Source organism: Mus musculus, chromosome 16, assembly GCF_000001635.26.
Source record: "Mus musculus strain C57BL/6J chromosome 16, GRCm38.p6 C57BL/6J".
In the NCBI taxonomy this organism is placed as follows: Eukaryota; Metazoa; Chordata; class Mammalia; order Rodentia; family Muridae; genus Mus; species Mus musculus.
The window spans coordinates 21,643,476-21,664,267 of NC_000082.6; the positions used below are offsets into that span (position 1 = coordinate 21,643,476).

The window sequence follows — 20,792 nt, forward strand, 5'->3', positions numbered from 1 at the left end:
GTCCCATCCACTGCTCCAGTTGCATCTTGGCCCTGAGTTTCCCCTCAAGTTAGAGTTTGAGTGTTGTCACTTAGCAGTCCAGAGGTCTCGGCTCCTGGATATGCACTCATCTCTGATTGTTGAGGGCATCTGACACCCGGCTGCCAGGCTCTGACTTGCAGAAAGCCAGCTGGGTGAGGGTATACAGCCTGGCTTCTCAGTGGGCTGGCAGGAATGGCAGAACTAACAAACCACTGACAGACAAGGGTACTGTGGAAGCCATTGGTTAGTGTATACAGCTGCAGGGAGGGAGGGCGAGTTTGGAGGAGAGATGGGATCTGTGGGTGCTATTCTGGAGCCCAAACTAAATTGGTGGCCAGCTGGCCAGCCTGCCAAAGAGAGTGCCAGCAATAATTCTGTCCTGGACGCTCCAAAGAGAAACATATGGGAGTTGTGCTGAGGACAGAGGTGTGCCAGCACACAGGGAGGGCAGCAGTGCCTGGAGGAGACCCCACCCAGGCAGCCTCTTCTTGTGCCCAGGAGCACACCCCTTTCATAAGACATGGCCTCAGGACCCAAACACAGGGCTTTTCACTGCCCTCTCTCCGCCTTTGTCCCCACACAGGATGGTGCCCTCACCCCTCACATGTACCCTCTTCTCCACAGTTGGCTCTCCTTACGGAGCTCTCCCAGAACCGAGGTGGCGACAGCTGCAGGCCGTTTGCTGGCCCCCAGAGTGGGCCTGCTTTCAACAGCGTCTTCCAGAAGGAGAACTTCCAGCTGCAGCTCGCGCCTCCGCCTGTGGCTGAAGACTGAGGCCTCCCTGGAAGCCCAAGCTGCAGGAGGCAGGAAGGACCCTCTGCGCAGGCTCAGCCTCTGCCTCCCACACTCCTGCACAGAGGCCCAAGGCAGCCCTGGAGCCGCCCTGCAACCCTCCCCTCTCAGTGCACTCTCCCTGTTACAGGTCAGACCGCAGATGGGCCGGTTTCATTTCGCTCAGAATATTACCTAGTTCTACCCAGCCCTTTAGGAAATGGTGTTTACCCAGCCACATTCGATGTAGCAAGGGGCGTGGGGAGCCCATCGACTGTGAAGAGCAAAGGTCGGCCTGGGAAGAGCAGCAGCCCCGGAAGCAGGCATGTCTGCTGGTGTTTATGTTAAAACCCAGGGAAATGGGAGCCCAACCTTTGAAACAATAAATGTCTCATGTTTGAGTCCTGCAGGCCTGCCAGTCTCTTGGTTGTCAGTCTGTCCAAGGCCCCTAACACTGTTCAGACAAACAGCTCCATCACAGGATCCACTTGGGCCTCAACACTCAGGTGTTCCTGTGGCCCGGTCAGAGCAGTCAAAGAGAGTAGGGCCTGGGCCTGTTGGGTCCTGGACCTTTATGTCATTGTTATTATGTAGCAGACATGGCAGTTCATTATACCAGAGACTCAGATGGCTCGTGCCTTCAGTTCAGCTCTCCTGACAGCCAAGCAAACCCAGTTGGGAGCACTCCATTGTGATAGACTCATATCAATTCCAATGTGTTTGTGGGCCTCCCAAGCAATAATGGCTGGCCTATATACTCGTGTCTGACTTCTGTGAATACACGTGCATCATCTCTACTAGTTATGAACTCGCGAATGACTTTTGCAATGCTGAGGGGCCGGTTGGGGATGCTTAGTGACTTTCTGAATGCCCACATGAAGTTACAGCTTCAGAACTGGGCAGACAGAAATAGTTTACCTACCTCCTACCACCTACCCCAGACTTCTCTCCAGAATTTACCTCTAAAAGCAAGCTCTGTCATCGGCCTCCTGTCCCCATCACATCCAGAGACTAGTTGGCTCCTGACGCTGGCAGGAGCCACTGTAAAGCTGCAGCTGGGGCTGGGTGCAGCCAGGAGTGGAGGGGTGAGGTGAACAGTAGTTTCCCACTACAGCACTTCCTGTAACTGGGGAGCCAGGCACATAGCATTCCTGGCATCTGCTCCCTTAGAACAAGAAAGTTGTGACTTGGTTCTAAGACACTTAAAATGTCACATGGCAGCCCTCAAATGGGCAGGGGACCCTGTAGCCTGCCTAATCTGGTCCCTTCCTCTAGAAGAATGAGTGAGCCCGGCATTCAGCACTCCTATGCCTACTTCAGCTTCACCACATTGGCAGTTTCTGGCCAACTCCCCGCTAACACTGCCATATTTACCACTGTTGACCCTCTAGGGCTGAGGCAGACTGGGATTCACATAGATTATCAGGGAAAACAGGACAGATCAGGCTTTTGTGACCTCTCAGTGACCCTTAGACATGTTGATTGTAGGGAGACACCAACTTGTGGACTGTAATCAACCCCTCCTAGACTCCCAGCAATCTGAAGGAACCACAGTAAATTCTAGTTGGACCTGGCCGACCTCTCCTGACCTCGCAGTGATTTGTCCACAGATACCCAGTGTTGGCTGTATGTTCACCCAGGGTCCTTGAGAAACAGATTGTTGGTGTCTTCTCTATCTATTCCATGCAGCCTCTAAATTATGCTGGGGTTATCTCATTATTCTAGATTCAGATATAATAGATGCCCCATGAAAATCATACCCAGGCTTGCAGGCCTTGCTGAAACCATCTGGATACCACGTGGCCTTGTTTTTCCAAGGGCTCTTGGGCTCTGTCCAGCCTCTTTTAGCCTTACTGATACTGCTACAGCCTGCTATGATGTAACTTCCAAAGCCCACATTTGGTTGGCAGCTTGGTTTCTGACACAGGGATGTCCAAATCGCTCAGGGAGCGACTGGAGCCTGAGGGCTCTGATCTCATGAGTAGAATAATTTTTCTACTGATGACATCATTGGGAGGTGGGGCACACCCTAGAAAGATACATTGTATCCCAGGTTCTTCCATGTCTCTGCTTCCTGGCTGCCATGTGCCAAGCAGCTCTTTCCTCTGCCACACTCTTCTGTATGCCACTCTGCCTCACTACAGCCCTCTGGCCCTGGACTGAAACTATGAGCATTATTCCTTGTGCTTGTTTGTTATATCACACAGGAGCTGACTATCACAGGCAGCAGTGGCTTTTCCAGGTCCTACAGATGAATAGGGGCATGGACATCAACTTTATGAACACTGGCAGCATGGTCTGCACAGGCAGATTCTAGACTGAGGGTAGAAACTCAGTGTTTCTGCTCAGGGCCAGGCTCTAGCAGATGCTCAGAGCAGGCGAGCTGTCCCCTGGAGCATTCTAACATAGAGTGACGCTGAAGTGTAGTGACACTGGGGTGGAGGGAAGCAGCTGGCGGTGATGACCCTGTTAGGGCAGAAGGAACAAATGGAAGCAGCTAATGCCCAAAGCACTGAGACTGAAGCCCAGTTTCCCAAAGTAGCTGTTAGATCAGATGCCACACCCCAAAGGAGACAGAATCCAGATCTTGAAAGAGACCAGACCCAGGTCAAAGCAGCCTGGCAGGAAGCCAGTTACCTGGTACCAACCCTGGAGACTGAGGGTGGTTCCTTCAATACCCCACTCTCAACCAAGGCTGCACTTTTGGGTGACCCAAGTGTGAGGCCACAGCAGCCATGAGCTAGGCCTGAGAGAAGGGATAGGAAACTGCTGGGAGAGCAGTGAGGGATGCACTGAGAATCTGGGCTTGGCCCCGGACTGTGTCCCTGCCATGTGAACTCTGCATCTGACTTGAGTCTTGTGCTTCAGTCAACACACACACACACATACACATACACACACACACACACGGACAGTGAAGAACCTGCTCTGTGGGGAGATGCTTGTGAGACACAGGTGCCTACAACCTGCAGCGCTCCACAAGTCTACAACGCTAGCATTGGTCATCTTACAGGGAACCAGATCTCTGCGCTGAGATTGTCTGGAGTTTCACACCAGGTGACAGGCTGGATGCCACGGGACTCAAACATCCCCAAAGCCCAACCTTTCTAATCCTTCATCTCCAGATTTCCTAGGCAATCTCCAGCTAGAAACAAAGGGAGACCTCCCCTGACCCACCAGCGTCCAGCCATGGCTGGAGCCCTTGGGAAAGGCTCATTCTTCAATGGACGCTCATTGGCTCCAAGCTCCCAGCAATGCCCTTGACTCTCAAAAGATACAGTCTTGTGGCCATTGCCTGGACACCCACCTTCCATTTTCAAACGAAATGGTCTTTTAGCCAATGGAAATACAGGTTCATTTTAGAAAACTCAAAAAAGTAACAAAACCACCCGCATAACTCGGCATCCTTCCCAGGCCTCCCGAGTTCTTCCATCGTGTCTCCCTGGTTCCTAAGGCCCCCCACCTGAACATCTCTCCTGAAACTCACTGCCAAGAGACAGGTGCCATCTTACCCTCTTCATTCTGTGCTGAGCTGCACAATGAGAGTTAAGGACATTGACAGTTCCCAATGAGGACAAGATGTTAGCCTGGCTTACTGCAGAACGGTTGTAGGCAGTCAGCACTTGTAAGACTACGAACAATAAGATGCTTTCCAGCATGTGGTAGTGCCATTCTGCAGAGTTAAATTACTGAGCTGTACATGCACATGAGATCCGCTGTCCTTGATGGACCAATCCGAATGTGGAGCTGGTAGGAAAGACTGCATGTGAGCAGGTAATCAGGTACACTGAAAGGGGAGGCTAGACCACAGCCCTTCTGTGGCACTGTGTGGCAAGCCACCAGGCTCGGGCAGTGTTCGCTAGCTTGTAGGTAGCCATGGAGTAGTGCAAGCAAAGGGCCATCAGTGTGGACTCCTGGGCCAATGTCCTGGGTTCAAATCTGACCCTGACTAGTGAATGGTGCCACTGTCGTGCTTTCTGGGCTGCCCTTGTTTCCACATGGGATGTTAGGAAGACCACACTGGAAATGGTAAGGCAGCATCAGGAATTCAGTGAAGGCACTACTGCCTGGGGACAGCTGTGCCATGGACCCAAGCCCAGAAGCTGACATACTGAATCAAACAGGAGTTTCTGGGAGCTGAAGAGCAGCTCCAGTTCCTCTTTCAGAGGACCCAAGTTCAATTCCTAGTACCCACATGACAGCTCACCTTGGGGTTGTCTTAGACCTGAGACAATTTCCTCTTTCTCTTCCTCCTCTTCCTCCTCCCCCTCCTCCTCTCCTCCTCTTCTGTAATCCCAGCTCCAAGAGATCCAATACCCTCATACAGGCAGATAAAATAAAACAAAGTACATAAAATAGAAAGGATTTTTAAAAAAAAAAAAATTCAGAACTGGCCATAGTGAAGTTTGACCCTTGGCCTTAGCCATCAAGTGGCCCTGAGCTCCATGGGGTAGTAGCCTCCCTCACTGCTCAACCTGTATCTGCACCTATCTTACACAGCATTCATGAACTGAAATGGGGGCCTAAACTGGTGCCAGAAAAAAAATGTTATTTGTGGGGTCATAGTTTTTACTTCATATAAACCTGATGGGAGCCAACACAAGGTTTTACATGGAGTTCTGGGAGTTAACACAAGTGGCGAGACACACACACACACACACACACACACACACACACACACGAAGATCTAGAAAATTTGAATGGGTGAGGAGTATGAATTGCTTATCTCCTAACACACAGTGAACACTTGATACAAAAAACCCCAACGGCAGTCTTGTTCTAGTACAAAAGGAAACCACGTTTATTGTACAGCAGTACTTTCCTAAAGTTGAGCTGTCTTAGGAAAACAATGTAATTTTAGGAAATTACAGAAGGGTCAACATTGTGCTTAAACTTCAAAACAGATTCAAAAGAACCTAGCACAGCAGGTGACTACTGCAAAGGACAGACAGCCTTAACCCACGTGCAGACCCAGTGCCCTGGAGGCGCCATCCAAACCCTAGGCTGGCTTCCAGGTGCCTTACCTCCGCAGCAAGCAGCTCCCCCTGAACTGCACCAGCCCTTCTGGGACACCCGTGTTCCCGTACCATAGTCACGACAAGGTGAAATTTAAAAACAAATTCATTTTGAGAAATGCCCTTGTGTTTATACTGAGGTTTAAGATGGTGCTCTGGGCTGTGTAGTACAAAGAAGGGGCACAGTGACACCTTCTCCACAAACCCCAGGGTACCCGGCCTCTACCCACGGTTCTAGTTCACAGCACCGCTGGACAAACAGGAAGGAAAGAGACCAGTTAGAATATTTTCCTCAAGTAAAAAGCCAAAACCATGACAATAAAGTTTTGTAAATAGGATTTGGGAACAATCAAGAGCAGATGACATAAAGAGTATTTTACTTAAATTTGTGCTTTTTTTTTCCCCTTACATGGCAGTATCTGCACTACAGGCATATATGGATATTTTGACTTTCTAAAGTGTCTGGTTGCTATCAAATTTGCATAAGAATAATTTGTTCTGATCAACCCTAGAAGAACAAGTTACTTCAATCAGGCAAGCAGGTGAGGTTAAAAAGTAAAACAAACAATCAGATCATAGATCATGTCCTAAAGGCTTGTCAGAAAACAGCCATGTGCTTCTGATCGGAGGCTCAGTGTTGTGTTGTTATTTTGTTATTATACAGTGTTGTGTTGTTATTTTGTTATTACACTGTGATGTGTTGTTATTTTGTTATACTGTGTTGTGTTGTTAATTTGTTATTATACTGTGTTGTGTTGTGTTACATTGTGGCTCCATATTACACTGTGTTGTGCTGTGTTGTGTTTGGATTCTGTGGCTCAGGTTTTAGTCTGTTCACCTTGAGGCATTAGTCTTTTCTTCTAGGAAAACAACTTTGTCTTCAGGGTTGTCCTCAGATTCTCATATTATTCCTTAAATGTTAAAGGCAAAAAAAACCCCAGGTTTTAAAGTTCATTTTTTTTAAAGATATCAAATAGTTATCCCAAAAAGGACTTTAATTGCTTTGTCATTTCTCAGAAAAACAAAAAACAAAAAACAAAAGCTATGGACACATTTGAAACTTAAGATCTTGGTTAGGTAAGAAAAGTATACTCCACATTTAGTGGGATTACCCTGGTACCCAACAACCTTTCAAAAGTGGTAACAGTGCCAGAATCCCACAAAAACCTATCCACGTGGTCCAAGCCTAGCTCCAGGCAAGCATCCTATAAGGTCCAGATTGCAAGCTTTTGTCTCTCTCACTGTACAAGTGTTAGTCAAAAGCCTATTTAACACCACTGTGCTTACCGCCTACAGTGCATGTTGTGTCTAAGTATTTCTAAAGTGCCTATGAATACGCATATACAAATCAGCACTATAATATCAGGATTATAGAGAAATTCTTTCATAGAACAAAGAACAGAATAGGCCTAGAATTGTGGTTAAGCTATACAATTTTTTTATAGTCTCTTGAGCTGATTTCAGACTGCAAGCATAGAGAAATGATTCTGGCTTAGTCATATTTCAGACAGTTACTGGTATGAAGTCTGTTAGGAGGAGAAAACCAAAAACCTCTCGGCTGTGCTTCTTTAGAAAAGGCTGTTTGGAGATCCAAGAATGCAAGGGAACGTGTCCAATTTTATAAAACGGCAAGTGAAGCTTAGTGAATGTAGTTATAAAGTTGGTGCAAATATTTAATGTGATCACCAATTGTTATTAAATCCAAAAATCCCATCACAATGGTGGCAAGTCTGAGTGGCAGTTTCAGGGGTTTAGAAAACAAGACCCTGGACAGAAGTCACAGATGTTATACTAATAAAGGGACCAAGCCCAACACACAGCTAGCCTTCAGAACTTTGGCAATGACCGTGTGTTTTCATGGCTTTGGGGCCCGGGTTCTAGATCCCAGTTAGTTTAGTATTTGTGGCAGTGGCCCTGTAGCAAAAAAGTAGATAGGAAAGGTGCAGGAGTAAGTCCTGCCGTGTGTCTGCCTCTCCACCTCAGGGTCTGAGGATGGTGCCGCTGCTGCCCATCACAGCCACGAGTGCAGGATGAGGGATATGTGGCTCATGTGTTTCCTTTCCATGACAGTGAGGCACTACGACCTTCAGTTGGGCCCACCAGGTGTCACCAGACCATCCCAGGCCAGCAGAATGACCCCACAGCCAAGATATGGTGGCTCCCACCTGCCCTCCCTGTACCTGCTGGTCTTTGGTGAATCCTCACTCCCTGTGTCTGCTGGTCCTTGGTGTGAGTCCTTAAGTATGTGGGGAGAGGGAGGAGTTGCTACATTCTCATCTCACACAGGGCGTTTTAACTAATGCTTTCCAGAGGAAGGCATATATTCTGCCTTCTGAACACTGGGTGTTTGGGGATAGGCAGCCTAAAGAAGGTTCTAGTAGTAAGCACTGGGACTCCATATCCAACTAGGGAAGCAGATTCTTCCTTGCGTACATAGTGAAGAGCCCCCAAATGAGGAGGCCTAGGGAGCATGCTCTCCTTGCCTGCAGTACACACTAATGAGACAGAGGGATGTAGAGAGATGCTGATCACACAGCAAGGCCACAGTGCCTGCTCAGACAGCCAGGATCTGAGGCAGGTCTCCCTGCAGCCCTGGGACTCTTGTTTTATGACAGTATATTTTTAAAAGTCCCAGATTTGTACTATGCCTCACAGATATATTTGGGGAAATGGCAGATAATAAGATCACATGAGAATACACAGTTAATAGCAAATTAGGAACAGAGTTTTGAAGAAAGCTACATAAGAATTACTCACTATTTTGTGTGTGAGAGAGAATCCACACAATGTGTGTGGATTCCAGTGGAGTAAAGTGAAGAAGTGTTACATAAAACATCTTCCTGACTCAGCAGTGAGCTATTTCAACTGTTTTTGCATTTGCATAAAATCCATGCATCATACAAAATTCTAGTCCATTTCTCATCTAAGCCATTCTAATGCTTCATACAACCAAACGAAGCAGGATTGATCAAACCTATTAGATTCATTCCTAATCCCTAAAGGACTTCTGTCTCTTAGCATTTTCATGCTAACTAAAACTAGTGTGTATTTTTTCCTTAAGATGTCAGATGTGTTACCTCCTAACTCTAATACCTACGAAACCTAAATGCTTCTCCCTGAACTGCAAAACAATCAAGGGCAGTGGGCGCTGTAGAATCCACCTGGGGTCAGCTCAGACACGGCAGCCACATTCTCAGCCAGCCCAGGCCAACTCCACTCTCCTTCCCCTGATCCCATTATCCTCCTGGCTCAGCGAGCTGCTTGACTTGTGTCCTGTACTAAAATGTGGCCCCTTCGAGGTGAGAACCAGGACTGAGTCCTCCTGAATCCCAGCTGGACTGGACACAAACCCCAGAGACCCTTTCAGTCACAGATGCTGTGACATGGCCATCACCAGGAGTCAAAAGGGCCTCCAAGGACCTCCTAGAAGTAGCCGAAGCCACTCTTGTCCTGAGCCAATGTGGGTGGCAAACAGAAGAGCAAGGGAGGGAACAGTGGCTGCAACACTGTTTCCAGAAGTGAGCTGCTCCCCCACCCGGAAACCAACAGGACAGAGGTGTCACATGACACGCCAAAGGGAAGCTGAGCCTTCATCACGTAGGACAGGCTACTGGTAAAATATGGTTACTTCCACTCTGGGTAGCTCTTCCATTGGATACGCTGTGGTCACCACTGCTCTCAAAGTTCTCAGTGAAATTAAGGCTGGGTCACAACTCATGACACCAGATGCTACATAGAAAGCAAGATACAAAAGGAAACAATGTCGTTACAAGGTAATATAAGGGGACACTAAGCAGACCACTGGACTGCGACTGTTAGTAATATGCCTTGGAAAAGGCCAAGAGTATTGGAAAAGGACTCGTCCAATCAAAGAACAGAAGAGGCTCAGGGTGGACCTCCGGCCGCAGTTCCCAGCTGCCTACACAGTGGTCTCCATCGTTTCAATCACTTCCAGATCCGACTGCGATGGGGAGAGCAGGGTGCACTCATCGGGTTCCCAGCTGCTCTCAGGGCTGTAATCTTCTTCGGAACTCAGCTCCGCCCCTTCTTCTGTGTCCTCATCACAGGATTCCACATAGTGAGCCCCAATGGCGTTGATCCCCGAGTCCTCGGAACCGGAAGGGGAGGAGCAGTGACCCAGTTTCGGAGTGTCACTCTCTTTAGAAATTAAGGCATCGTGTGCAGAGACCTCCTCAGGGCTCATCTTCTGGGAGTGGGGCGCCTGCTGCTTCTGCACATAGCACATCTTCCCATTAATACATTTAACCTGATAGTTGTCGATGAAGAGATCGGAAATCATACAGTACCTTGGCGAGTCAGGGGGAAGCGGAGGCTGGAAGACAGACGCAAATTTCAAAAAGTGTTCAGTGAGCGAGACGGAGATTTGAATGGTGTTAGTCGGCTCTCGGGGCTTTGCAGGGATCTCTGTGCTTGGGAGCTGCTCCACGGGGGTCATAGGCTGATACACATATTTGCCTGTGGGACACATAAGATACAGCTGAAATATAGGCCCACCATGCAAACTCTATTAGGTAGCTGTGACAGTCTGGCTCTACAGAGCATGTTCTCTAACTATTTTGGTGACATCCAGATCAAACCAGTAACATCCCCGTCACTTGACAGCCCTCACATTCATGTATTAAATTCCTGATTCCCAAGCTGATGCTCATCTACATGAGATGGTAAAGTGGATGCCCCGTGGGTTTCATGTCCTTAAAGAAGAGGACAGCTTCTGTAAGGCAGATGAGTGTCCTCAACAGACAAGCACCCACTAAACTTTCATTAGACTTCCCAGCCTGGCTGAAAAAACAGATGTTAATTAAGCCATCTGGTCCATGGCAAGTGTGTATGTTCGTGTGTGTGTGTGTGTGTGTGTGTGTGTGTGTGTGTGTGTGGTGTGAGGGGTGTTTGTGTAGTATATGTATGTTTGTGGTGTGGATTGCGCTCTGTGGGGTGGAATGTGGGTGTGTTGTACACACAAGTGTGCAGGTGTACACAGACAGGACAGTCTGCTGAGTGTCTTGCTCCATCACTCTCTGACGTATGCTTTGAGACAGAGTCTCTCACGGAAGCGAAACTCAATGTTAAGCCACTGGCTGGCAAATGAGCTTTTAGGATTGTCCTTCCCCCCCCCCCCCACACACACACATCCCCCAATGCTGAGGGATCACGGGAGCATCCAACAATGCCCAGCTTTCCCCCTCATGAGTCCTGGAGATTCAAACTTGGATGCTCATCTTGCATAGCAAGTGCCCAGTCTGTGGCCCTGGACTAAAGCGGTCTGAACTGGCCTATCCGTGTGGTGAAAGAGACCAGCTGGGAGATGCATTGTGCTTTAGAGTACAGCCCTGTCTCACTCTGAACTGGGCAAAGTATGTGATCCGGGAACGCAGATGCAAAGACAAAGGATGGGAAAGAGGCTGCAGCTCCAAGACAAATTATCACATAACACTGCATTGTTTGATTTCTTTACAGAAATAATGACAGTATGACCAGAGGTATGGATGATGGTGAATCGCCTGCTGAGCAGGCACATAGATGGGCTCCATCTCCAGCACCACAATAAATAAGTTTAAAAACAAAAATAGCTCATAGGAAAGTCCTGACTCAAAGAAAAACGGAAGGAGAGTAAAATATCTCCAAATTTCCCTTCTGGACACACACAGAAAGGCACTAAAGGCAGAGTCTCACAGAGCAATGTCTATACATCTCTGTACATGCAGTGTTATCCAGAAAAGTGTTCATTGACAGACAGGTAAATAAAAGCAAAAATGTACACGTGTAACAGAACGTTCAGCAGGCCAAACATGGCTCATTGGAGGTCATGGGGCTAAGGGAAATAAGCCAGTCACAGCAAGATATTTATCTTATATCTGGATCATTCCACACATGAGAAGCCCAGAGCAGACCAGTTCATACAGTCGGGAGGGAGAATGGTTTTTCCAGGGATGGAGCTGCAGAAGAGACTATATAGCAAGTATTTTCAGTTTACAGGTTGCAAAGTGCTGCGAAGACTGACAGTGGTGACAGCTGCTCAATATGAATGTCACTCAATATGTACACAGATAAGGGGTCCAATTACACTCATCACTAGGGACACACTGATCGGCAAGAATGGCTGTGATCAAAGGAGAAGAAAAGAGCCAGCCCTGGTGAGCGTGCCAAAAAGCAAGGCTCCCCCAGGCTCCTAAACGGAAGGAAAGCTCAAACAATCATCACAAAGGCAGCAGGAAGGTTACTCAAAACTGGCCAAGGGCTGGCCTTTCCTTTAAAACGAGCATGTCTGTGGAAGCTTGCATGCTCAGCCTGGGTGAGAGCCGGGTCCAATCTCCAGCTAGCAGCAATGAAATCCAACTAGAAATGAACATCTCTTTTTGTATTTTGGGTTTTTTTTTTCTTTTCATTTTTTGTTTTTGAGACAGAGTCGCACTTTGTAGCCCTAGCTAGCCTGAAACTCACTATATAAACCAGGATGACCTCAAACTCAGAGATGCTTGTGCCTGCCTCTGCCTCCCAAGTGTTGGGATTAAAGGTGTTGCACCAACCATCATGCCTGGCAAAAATGAATTTCTTTATGATCCAGCAATGCCTGCTGGCTACACACATCCAGTGGGCTGGGAATCCGGAGGCACCTGCATGTTCACTGCAGCACAGTTCACGATACCAAGACATGGTGGCCGGCAGCAGTCGATGAGGAGGCGTGGTCGATGAAGAGGCGTGGCATATCTTTCCAGGGGCATATTATTTAGTCATGAAAGTATACAATGGGAGGTGTAACACTGAGTAAAATAAGCCAGAAGGCAGTATGGCAAAGTCTCTCTTGTATGTGGAGGATAAACAGTTGGACTCACAGAAGCAGGCACTATTAATAGTAGCAGAAAATTGAGAAGCCAGACGGAGGATGGCTAATGAATGCCGATGGATAGACAGCAGCGATTTCTGATGTTCAGAGTAGACTGACTATGTATGGCTGACAATAACTGACTATTTCAAAATAGCTACTGGAATTCTCAGAGCAAAAAAAAAAAAATGTCTGAGGTGACAGATACATCCTGTGATGATTTGTAGATGCTCGGCCCAGGGAGTGGCACTATTAGAAGGTGTGGCCCTGTTGGAGTAGGTGTGTCACTGTGGGTGTGGGTTATAAGACCCTCATCCTAGCTGTCTGGAAACAAGTATTCTGCTAGCAGCCTTCCAATGACAATGTAGAACTCTCAGCTCAGCCTGCACAATGCCCACCTGGATGCTGCCATGCTCCCTCCTTGACAATAATGGACTGAACCTCTGAACCTATAAGCCAGCCCCAATTAAATGTTGTTCTTTATAAGAGTTGTCTTGGTCATGGTGTCTCTTCACAGCAGTAAAACCCTAACTAAGACACATCTGTCCCTCTGATCTGATTATCACACTGAAATGTCACACTGCACTCCATAAATTTAAAATATATTTAAAAGGTAACCAGAAAATAAGAAATAATTTTATTAGTAATTTTTAAAAGAAAAATTGGCATCCCTTTTAAATAGTGAAGCTAAAATTAAACACAGGACATGATTAAATGCACACACACACACAAAAGCACTTGTTACCAACAGGTGAAAATTTTATTTCAGATACCTCATTTCTTCTGGAGGAATCTCCTTCAACATTTTCCCAAAGATGAACCAAAACCACTCAAGTACCTCCTGTGAGTCTTCGGAAGTCTATTGATGACATTTCTGATCGGAGGAGTAACACTGTGTGTGCACCCTTGCTCCCAACACCTCCTCAACGAGACCTCAGATGCCCATGGAGAGATTTATGTTATCCTGCATAACAGAAGCAGGGCAGTGTCACACTGTCAGGCTCACTCAGGTTTAAGACAGGAGACCTCTTCCCTCTCCGGGGCTCACTGTGAGCCAGTGCAAGCTGTCAGCAGACCACACTCTTCACCTAACACTGCACGTGTAGCACAGAGTGATTACACAGCAGACACAGTTTTTTTGATGCTGTTTCATTTTCATGGTTATGGAGCACAATGTGAAGAAAACAAAACAAAACAAAACAAAAACAAAACTGCAACACCAAAATACCCACGTCAAGGAGGCCGGCCCGTATATGTTCCCATGCCCCGTTTACCTGCAGTATGCTCCTGGTTATCTGTTTTATGTTTAGCTGTACACTTGATACTTAAAAAAAAAATCTTCTGGGAGAAATATAAACATTTTTTCTTCTGCAGAGAAGTTGATGTTTGTTAAGTGTGTATCTCCCTTAACACAGGAAATACCCTGCTCTCATGAATGCAGAATAATTTTAATATTAACCCAAGCAAAAGTATGATTAGGAAGGTAAATCTGCAGGGGAAAGGCAGGGTGGCCTGGGGCGGGTTGCATGTCTAGCTCAGGTACTTGCTTTTCATCAAATCACAATTGTTTATGTTAGCTGGGGTATTCAATATCCTGAAAAATGCTATTCAGTACTTTTTACGGTGTGAATCCATCACTGAGATGAGAGGCAAATCATACTGAAGGTAAATGGAAACATTACTGAGGCGGGACTCTCCACAGCCCACAGAAGTCATCTGTATCCATTGTGTGCTCCAGGGGAATATGGAAGAGCACACACTTGCTAGCATGTTGAAGCCTATGGTAGTTAGAATATGCTTGGCCCAGGGAGTGGCACGATTAGGAGGTGTGGCTTTGTTGGAGTAGGTGTGTCGCCATGAACTTGGGCTTTAAGACCCTCATCCTAGCTGCCTGGAAGCCAGTCTTCTCCTAGAGGCCTTCAGATGAAGATGTAGAACTCTCAGCTCCTCCTGCACCATGCCTGCCTGGATGCTGCCATGCGCCTGCCTTGATGATAATGGACTGAAGCTCTGAACTTGTAAGCCAGCCCCAATTAAATGTTGTCCTTTTTAGAGTTGCCTTGCATACACCAGCAAGATTTTGCTTAAAGGACCCAGATATAGCTGTCTCTTGTGAGACTATGCCGGTGCCTGGCAAACACAGAAGTGGATGCTCACAGTCAGCTATTGGATGTGTGGGGAGCCGCCCTCACATTCGCCGTTGCAAGATGGCGCTGACATCCTGTGTTCTAAGTGGTAAACAAATAATCTGCGCATGTGCCAAAGGTAGTTCTCCACCCCATGTGCTCTGCCTTCCCCGTGCCGACAACTCGGCCGATGGGCTGCAGCCAATCAGGGAGTGACACGTCCTAGGCGGAGGATAATTCTCCTTAAAAGGGACAGGGTTTCGCCATTCTCTCTCTTGCTCTCTTGCGCTCTGGCTCCTAAAGATGTAAGCAATAGAGCTCTTGCTCTTGCTCTATTGCGCTCTGGCTCCTAAAGATGTAAGCAATAGAGCTCTTGCTCTTGCTCTCTTGCACTCTTGCTCCTGAAGATGTAAGCAATAAAGCTCTTGCTCCTGAAGATGTAAGCAATAAAGCTTTTGCCGCAGAAGATTCCGGTTTGTTGCGTCTTTCCTGGCCGGTCGCGAACGCGTGTAAGATGGATGGAACACAGGGCCCCCAATGGAGGAGCTAGATAAAGTACCCAAGGAGCTAAAGGGATCTGCAACCCTATAGGTGGAACAACAATATGAACTAACCAGTACCCCCCGGAACTCGTGTCTCTAGCGGCAAATGTAGCAGAAGATGGTCTAATCGGCCATCATTGGGAAGAGAGGCCCCTTGGTCTTGCAAACTTTATATGCCCCAGTACAGGGGGATGCCAGGGCCAAGAAGTGGGCATGGGTGGATAGGGGAGTGGGGGGGGGAGGGTATGGGGGACTTTTGGAATAGCATTTGAAATGTAAATGAAGAAAATACCTAATTAAAAAAAAGAAATGAAGTTAATATTAAAAAAAAAAAAAAAGAGTTGCCTTGGTCATGGTGTCTGTTCACAGCAGTAAAACCCTAACTAAAGCAAAGCCCTAATTAGAAATGTAAGCAACATTCTACTTTCTTACTTATAGCCCATGCCATCATTAGTGGATCCCATTTAATATGAAGCAAATCCCTGGTGTGACAGCCCAGCAGGTATATCTACTTACTGAAGGAAGACTTACTGAATAGCCACTGCCTGTACTAAGTCAGATGCCACCGGGGAAAGAAAACTCTGTACACGACGCAGTGGTATTTCTGGAAGCATTTGGACTAAGGCAGAATGTAAAGAGATAGAACCACTCCAGATAAGGAAAAGCCCAGGGACATGCAGAGTCACTGTGCACAGGCTGAGACCAGGCTCTGGGCAGCTCTGTCACAGCTGGGGGACACTGCAGCTGAGCAGCAGCAAGCAGACTGTCCCACACTGGTTTTAGAGCTAGGGTGAGTTCAGAGTGGGGTTCAGACAGCAGGAGTGTGGCTGGCTGGGTCCTGGAGCTCAAGGCCACAGCACCCATGGTGGGTACCATAGTGAACTGTGCAGATCTGAGAGGCAGGGCAGGCAGGTACAGAGAAAATGTGTGCTGGTGAACCAGGAGGAGATGAGAGTGAAGAAGAGGCTGTAAGAGAGGTTGGGCTATGAAGTTCTCATCTAAGCTGTGGCGAGAAAGTAAATGGGAGACATACTCCCAGGAAGATAGCCAGCCGCAGGAGGTGATTAAAGACTGGACTGAAGACATCGAGTGAGCCCCAATGCACTCTTCCTCTGTTCCTGGATTTCGTAGTTAACATTCTTACATTTGATGTTCCCCAATGTACAAGTGATTAAGATACTTACTTCAGACAGATGTTGAAGGACTCACCATGAAAATGTCTCCAAGCCTCAGGTTGATGCGCAAAGCACTGTAAGTTTCTACCCTTCTTGTTTATAGACCTTATCAGGCCACCATTTGGCCATCCCGAGACCTCTGAGACTCTGCTATACCCCAATGCAGAATTCTACTGTCAATGATCTGACCCAGCGCTGTGACACCCCACTTTCTGCGCTTGTGCCCACACCTGCTTTAATACTAATAAAGTGAACCTTAACTGTGTGCACTGGGGACATGGTTTAAGCAACGGGGCTATGAGTGGCCTCTGAGCCACTGTGTATGTAAATCAGGAACGACCCCATTCAACAGCTCACCACAGGAAAAGACACATAATTACAAACTACTAAGAGCGCTGCTGGCAAAGGGAAAGGAGGGTTCCGCAAGATCAGCCACACGGAGCTGCACCTGTGCAGCCAGGGATGACATTCGGGAGGCAGAATTCAGTGCATGTCACCTCAGGATGGGGACAGAAGGACAGAGGAAGCCTAAGGTGACTGGATTAAAAGGGTGGCAGAGACCAAACAATGCAGAGCTGAGGGGGATGTTGGTAGCCGGAGAGCAGGTTCTAAGGAGAAAGCAGCCACATCTGCCTTGGTCTTCTACCTCCGCCCTCTCACTAAAAACCCCAGTCAGGTATCAATCATCAAACTACACCCTTCTCTAGGATCCAACTTAAATCTGATTTTCAGTCAAACAGGTAAGAGATGGCTGGGTAATAAGGCTGGTCGTGGCCACAGGGGACTCAGCCACTCCGCTGCTCTCCTTGCTTGTAAAAGCAAGCACCACAAAGGAACCTACACAGGGCAAGTCCCTTAATAATGGACTTCTGTAATCCCCACCACTGTGGGCTCCACCTCAACCCCTCTAGGGTACAGCAATCAGTGGGGCCTGCCAAATATAGAGAGGGTGTCCAGCTCACAGGAATTCCCCGCTGAAAACTCATGTGCTGGGTTTGGGGGAGAGCATCCCACTCACTAACACAAACATACACACACTTCAGGAGAGGGAAGCAAAGAGTTATCCGTGGCTACAAACTAGAGTTTGCATCATGTTCAGAGAAAAGCAAAGGCTGAAAGAGCTACAAAGGGCCCTACAGAAAGCACAGACTACAAACTGAAGGAAAGCTAGGCCCCAAGGACAGGAGGGAAGTGGCCTGCCTCATGCAGAAGCCCCAAGTGTGAAGGAGTGTGGGTGAGCAAGGTGGCCACAACCAGTCTAATAAGATTATTGGAAAAAAAAAAAGTAGAGTGTCAAAAAGCCACCCTGCTGCATAAACTGGCACAACAGAACCCTTCGAATACATGGACACAGGAAATTCCAGTTATAAGTGACACTATTCAGGCTCAGAGTTCAGAATCATAGCGCTATTATATACGTTCAGGTAAAACAGGCCATATATAGGTGGTGCTGAGTAAGAACTCTTCAGCTTCTATTTCCTTTTTAGAAGCTAGACAGGGTAGTTTTAACTGTCAACTTGACACCTGGGAAGAGAATCTTACTTATGGAAGTATGTAGATCAAGTCAGCCTGTAGGGGATTACATTGATTGACCCCGCCCACTATAGGTGGCACCATTCCCTAGGCTGAGCTCTTAACTCAAGGAGGCAACATGATCGCTTTAGTTTCTCTCTGCTCTGGACTGTGGATGTGATGTGACTAGCTGTGTGAGATCCTGCCTTGACTTCCCTTCAGTGATAGTCTGTAACCTGGAATTGTAAACCAAATAAATATTTTCCTTCCCTAAGCTGCTTTTGGTTAGGATATTCTATCACAGTAAGAGAAATGAAGCCAGAGCAGCGGGCAAATCAGGGATTTGTATAGTGACTATGTCTACCTCTTTCATTTACTCAGAAAGTCCTACTTATCTGAAGAACTGGTAGAGTAGAGTAGTGGTTATAGGCCAGAGCTGAGTGAGTCCTTTCTGCAGGATTGGTCACTGGCAAGAAACATGAAAACCACATGTTCAGAGAAAGGCCATTTGCAGTGGAGGAAGAATGGCAGATGGGAGGAAAGAGGATTGAACAGGGTGGGGAAAGCTGCATACATGATCTCAGGAACACTAACACTGGTCAGCCCTGTTGCCGATCTTCTAAAATAACATACCTGAGTCACCAAACTGGACAGCAGTTTGGAAACTCCATTTATAAACAAAGAAATTTGATCCTTCGGTGTATGACCGAACCTGAGCGATGGCTGTCTGTCTGGCGATGGCTGCCTGTCATGCCTCCAACACAGAGCTGTAGATTTCCACAGACCTCCAGCAATGTTACCCAAAGCCACTCATTCAACAGACAGGAACTACTGACAAACTAAAGCAAGGGAAACAGGCACAAGACATCTACCATGCTTCTTTAGTGCGCTGGGAATGGAAGTGCAGAGATTCACAAGAAATGGACACTAACTCAACAGGCTGACTCAGGAACAGTAAGATCTGGAGAGTCTGTGCTGAACTCGGCTCAGCGGGGCTCTGGAAATGTGTGCTGCGTTTTAAATATAACTCTGTTAAAGGTTATTTTTTTTTTATAGATTCCACGTCTGTTCATTATTCATGGACCTCATTTTGAAAAACTATACAAACTAATATAGTATTCTGTAACTTTATACTTTAACTCGGGGACTGGAGAGATAGTTCAGCAGTTAGGAGCACTTGTTACTCTGGTAGAGCACCAGAGGACTGGGGTTTCATTCCCAGTTTGCACCTCGTGGTCACAACTATCTGTAATTCCAGTTCCATGGGATTCAATGCCTCTTCTGACCTCCTCAAGCATAAAGCATGCATGTGGTGCACATACATACATGTATGCAAAGTACATATAAAATAAAATGCTTACATCTAATTTTAAAATGTTTAAATAAAGAACAATTTTAAATTAAAAAGTCATAATAATAAAATGTACTCTATCAATGAGATATATATTTAAACCAAACTATTATCATTTATGGGCATAAATTATATTGCCCTTAACTAAAGAAAATATATTTATCATGCTGCTGTGTTTTTTTTTTCAATCAGATGTAATACCCGTATTTTCTCTTACAACCCATAGTTAGGTTAAACGATTTAAAAATTGATGCCACTGGAGACATCTCAAGGATTATGGGCAAGAAGTAACAAAGTTAGTAGTTACAAGCTAACTAGTGTATCCTCTTCCCTGTCCATTTAGCCACTGCATGAGGAGAGAAGCCGAGACAGAGGCACCAAAAGTCGATGTGATGGGGCCTTTGTGCAAGGACCGCCTCTCATGCAGCAGGAAGGCTATGTAGAGTCACTCCACAGCCAAAGTTAAATAAGAAAGACCGGGTGCATGGTCCAATGAGACTACAGACGGCTCTAGTTTTCAGTGTGTGGCTCTCAGCTGAAACACAGGTGCTCAGACATAATGGACAGAACTCTGAAGTCACTTCCTGTGACTTTATCCTAGTGTCCCCAGGAACTACAGGTGCCTTCCTCATATACTCTTCTTGGGCCGCTGAATAGACCTTTAGTTAGATGAAATGCCCTCTTTATTCAATGTATGGTCTCCATTGCTCAACTGGAAGCATAAGGTTCAATAGCCATGAAAGGGTGGTGAGTCAGGCTGACTCCATGACAGGCTTCAAATTGGCAATTCAGGAGACTAGGCCTAAATCTCTGTTTTCAGGAACAGGGCAAGTCAGTTAGTGAAAAAAACCCCAGGCCTCAGGCAACCAGTTAGAAACTGCCAGGCCAAGAGAAGCTGCCCTACCACCTGGCCAGAGGCAAGGACAATGGGTCAAGAGCAGTTTCCAGACTTCTCCAGCAAGTTTCCAACCCCCCTCCCCCCTGCCCCCTGCAACACTCCAGCAATGGTTCTGTAATGTCCCTAGAGATAGAGCTAACAGATTAAGATAAAGGTCACCTACCCCTCCCTGGAATTCCCCTAATGTGCTTTAAATCAGGTCTGCAAGCTCACTGGGGTGCCTCCATCTTGGTAGATGGTAGACCCTAGCAGGCTGAACTTCTGCAGAATAAAATGCTCTTTGCTTTTGCATACTATTTGAGTCTGAGGTATCATTCCTAGGCAAATCATGGAACCTTACAATGGGTTTCAAGAAGGTGGTCATTTTCTGACTGTCTACTGAGAAACACAGCACTTTAAGCTGGGAATGTGGCTCAGTGGTAGGGCACTTGCCCAGCATGTATAATGAATCCCAGGATTTCAAAACCAAACCAACAAAACAAATAGGTTATATATTTGGAACCTATATTAACAAGGGATGAATGCTATACAAAAAGTACA

At 46.9% G+C, this 20,792-nt stretch overlaps 2 protein-coding genes across 7 annotated transcripts in view; one reads left to right on the forward strand and one right to left on the reverse strand.

Moving 5' to 3' along the window:
- Positions 1–1,206, forward strand: part of Vps8 (VPS8 CORVET complex subunit) — a 221,564-nt gene extending 220,358 nt beyond the window's left edge. For 2 of the 6 annotated variants that reach the window (NM_001285893.1, NM_001285894.1), the window contains exon 47: positions 646–1,206. In NM_001285893.1, coding sequence (NP_001272822.1) covers positions 646–795 — 150 coding nt within the window. In that variant the 3' untranslated portion in view covers positions 796–1,206. The remainder of the gene's footprint in view (positions 1–645) is intronic. The other 4 variants (NM_001081366.1, XM_006521956.3, XM_006521955.4 and 1 more) reach the window with 2 other exon arrangements.
- Positions 1,207–5,569: 4,363 nt separating this feature from the next.
- Positions 5,570–20,792, reverse strand: part of 2510009E07Rik (RIKEN cDNA 2510009E07 gene) — a 45,621-nt gene continuing 30,398 nt past the window's right edge. Inside the window, exon 2 of the mRNA NM_001001881.2 lies at positions 5,570–10,283. Coding sequence (NP_001001881.1) covers positions 9,727–10,283 — 557 coding nt within the window. The 3' untranslated portion in view covers positions 5,570–9,726. The remainder of the gene's footprint in view (positions 10,284–20,792) is intronic.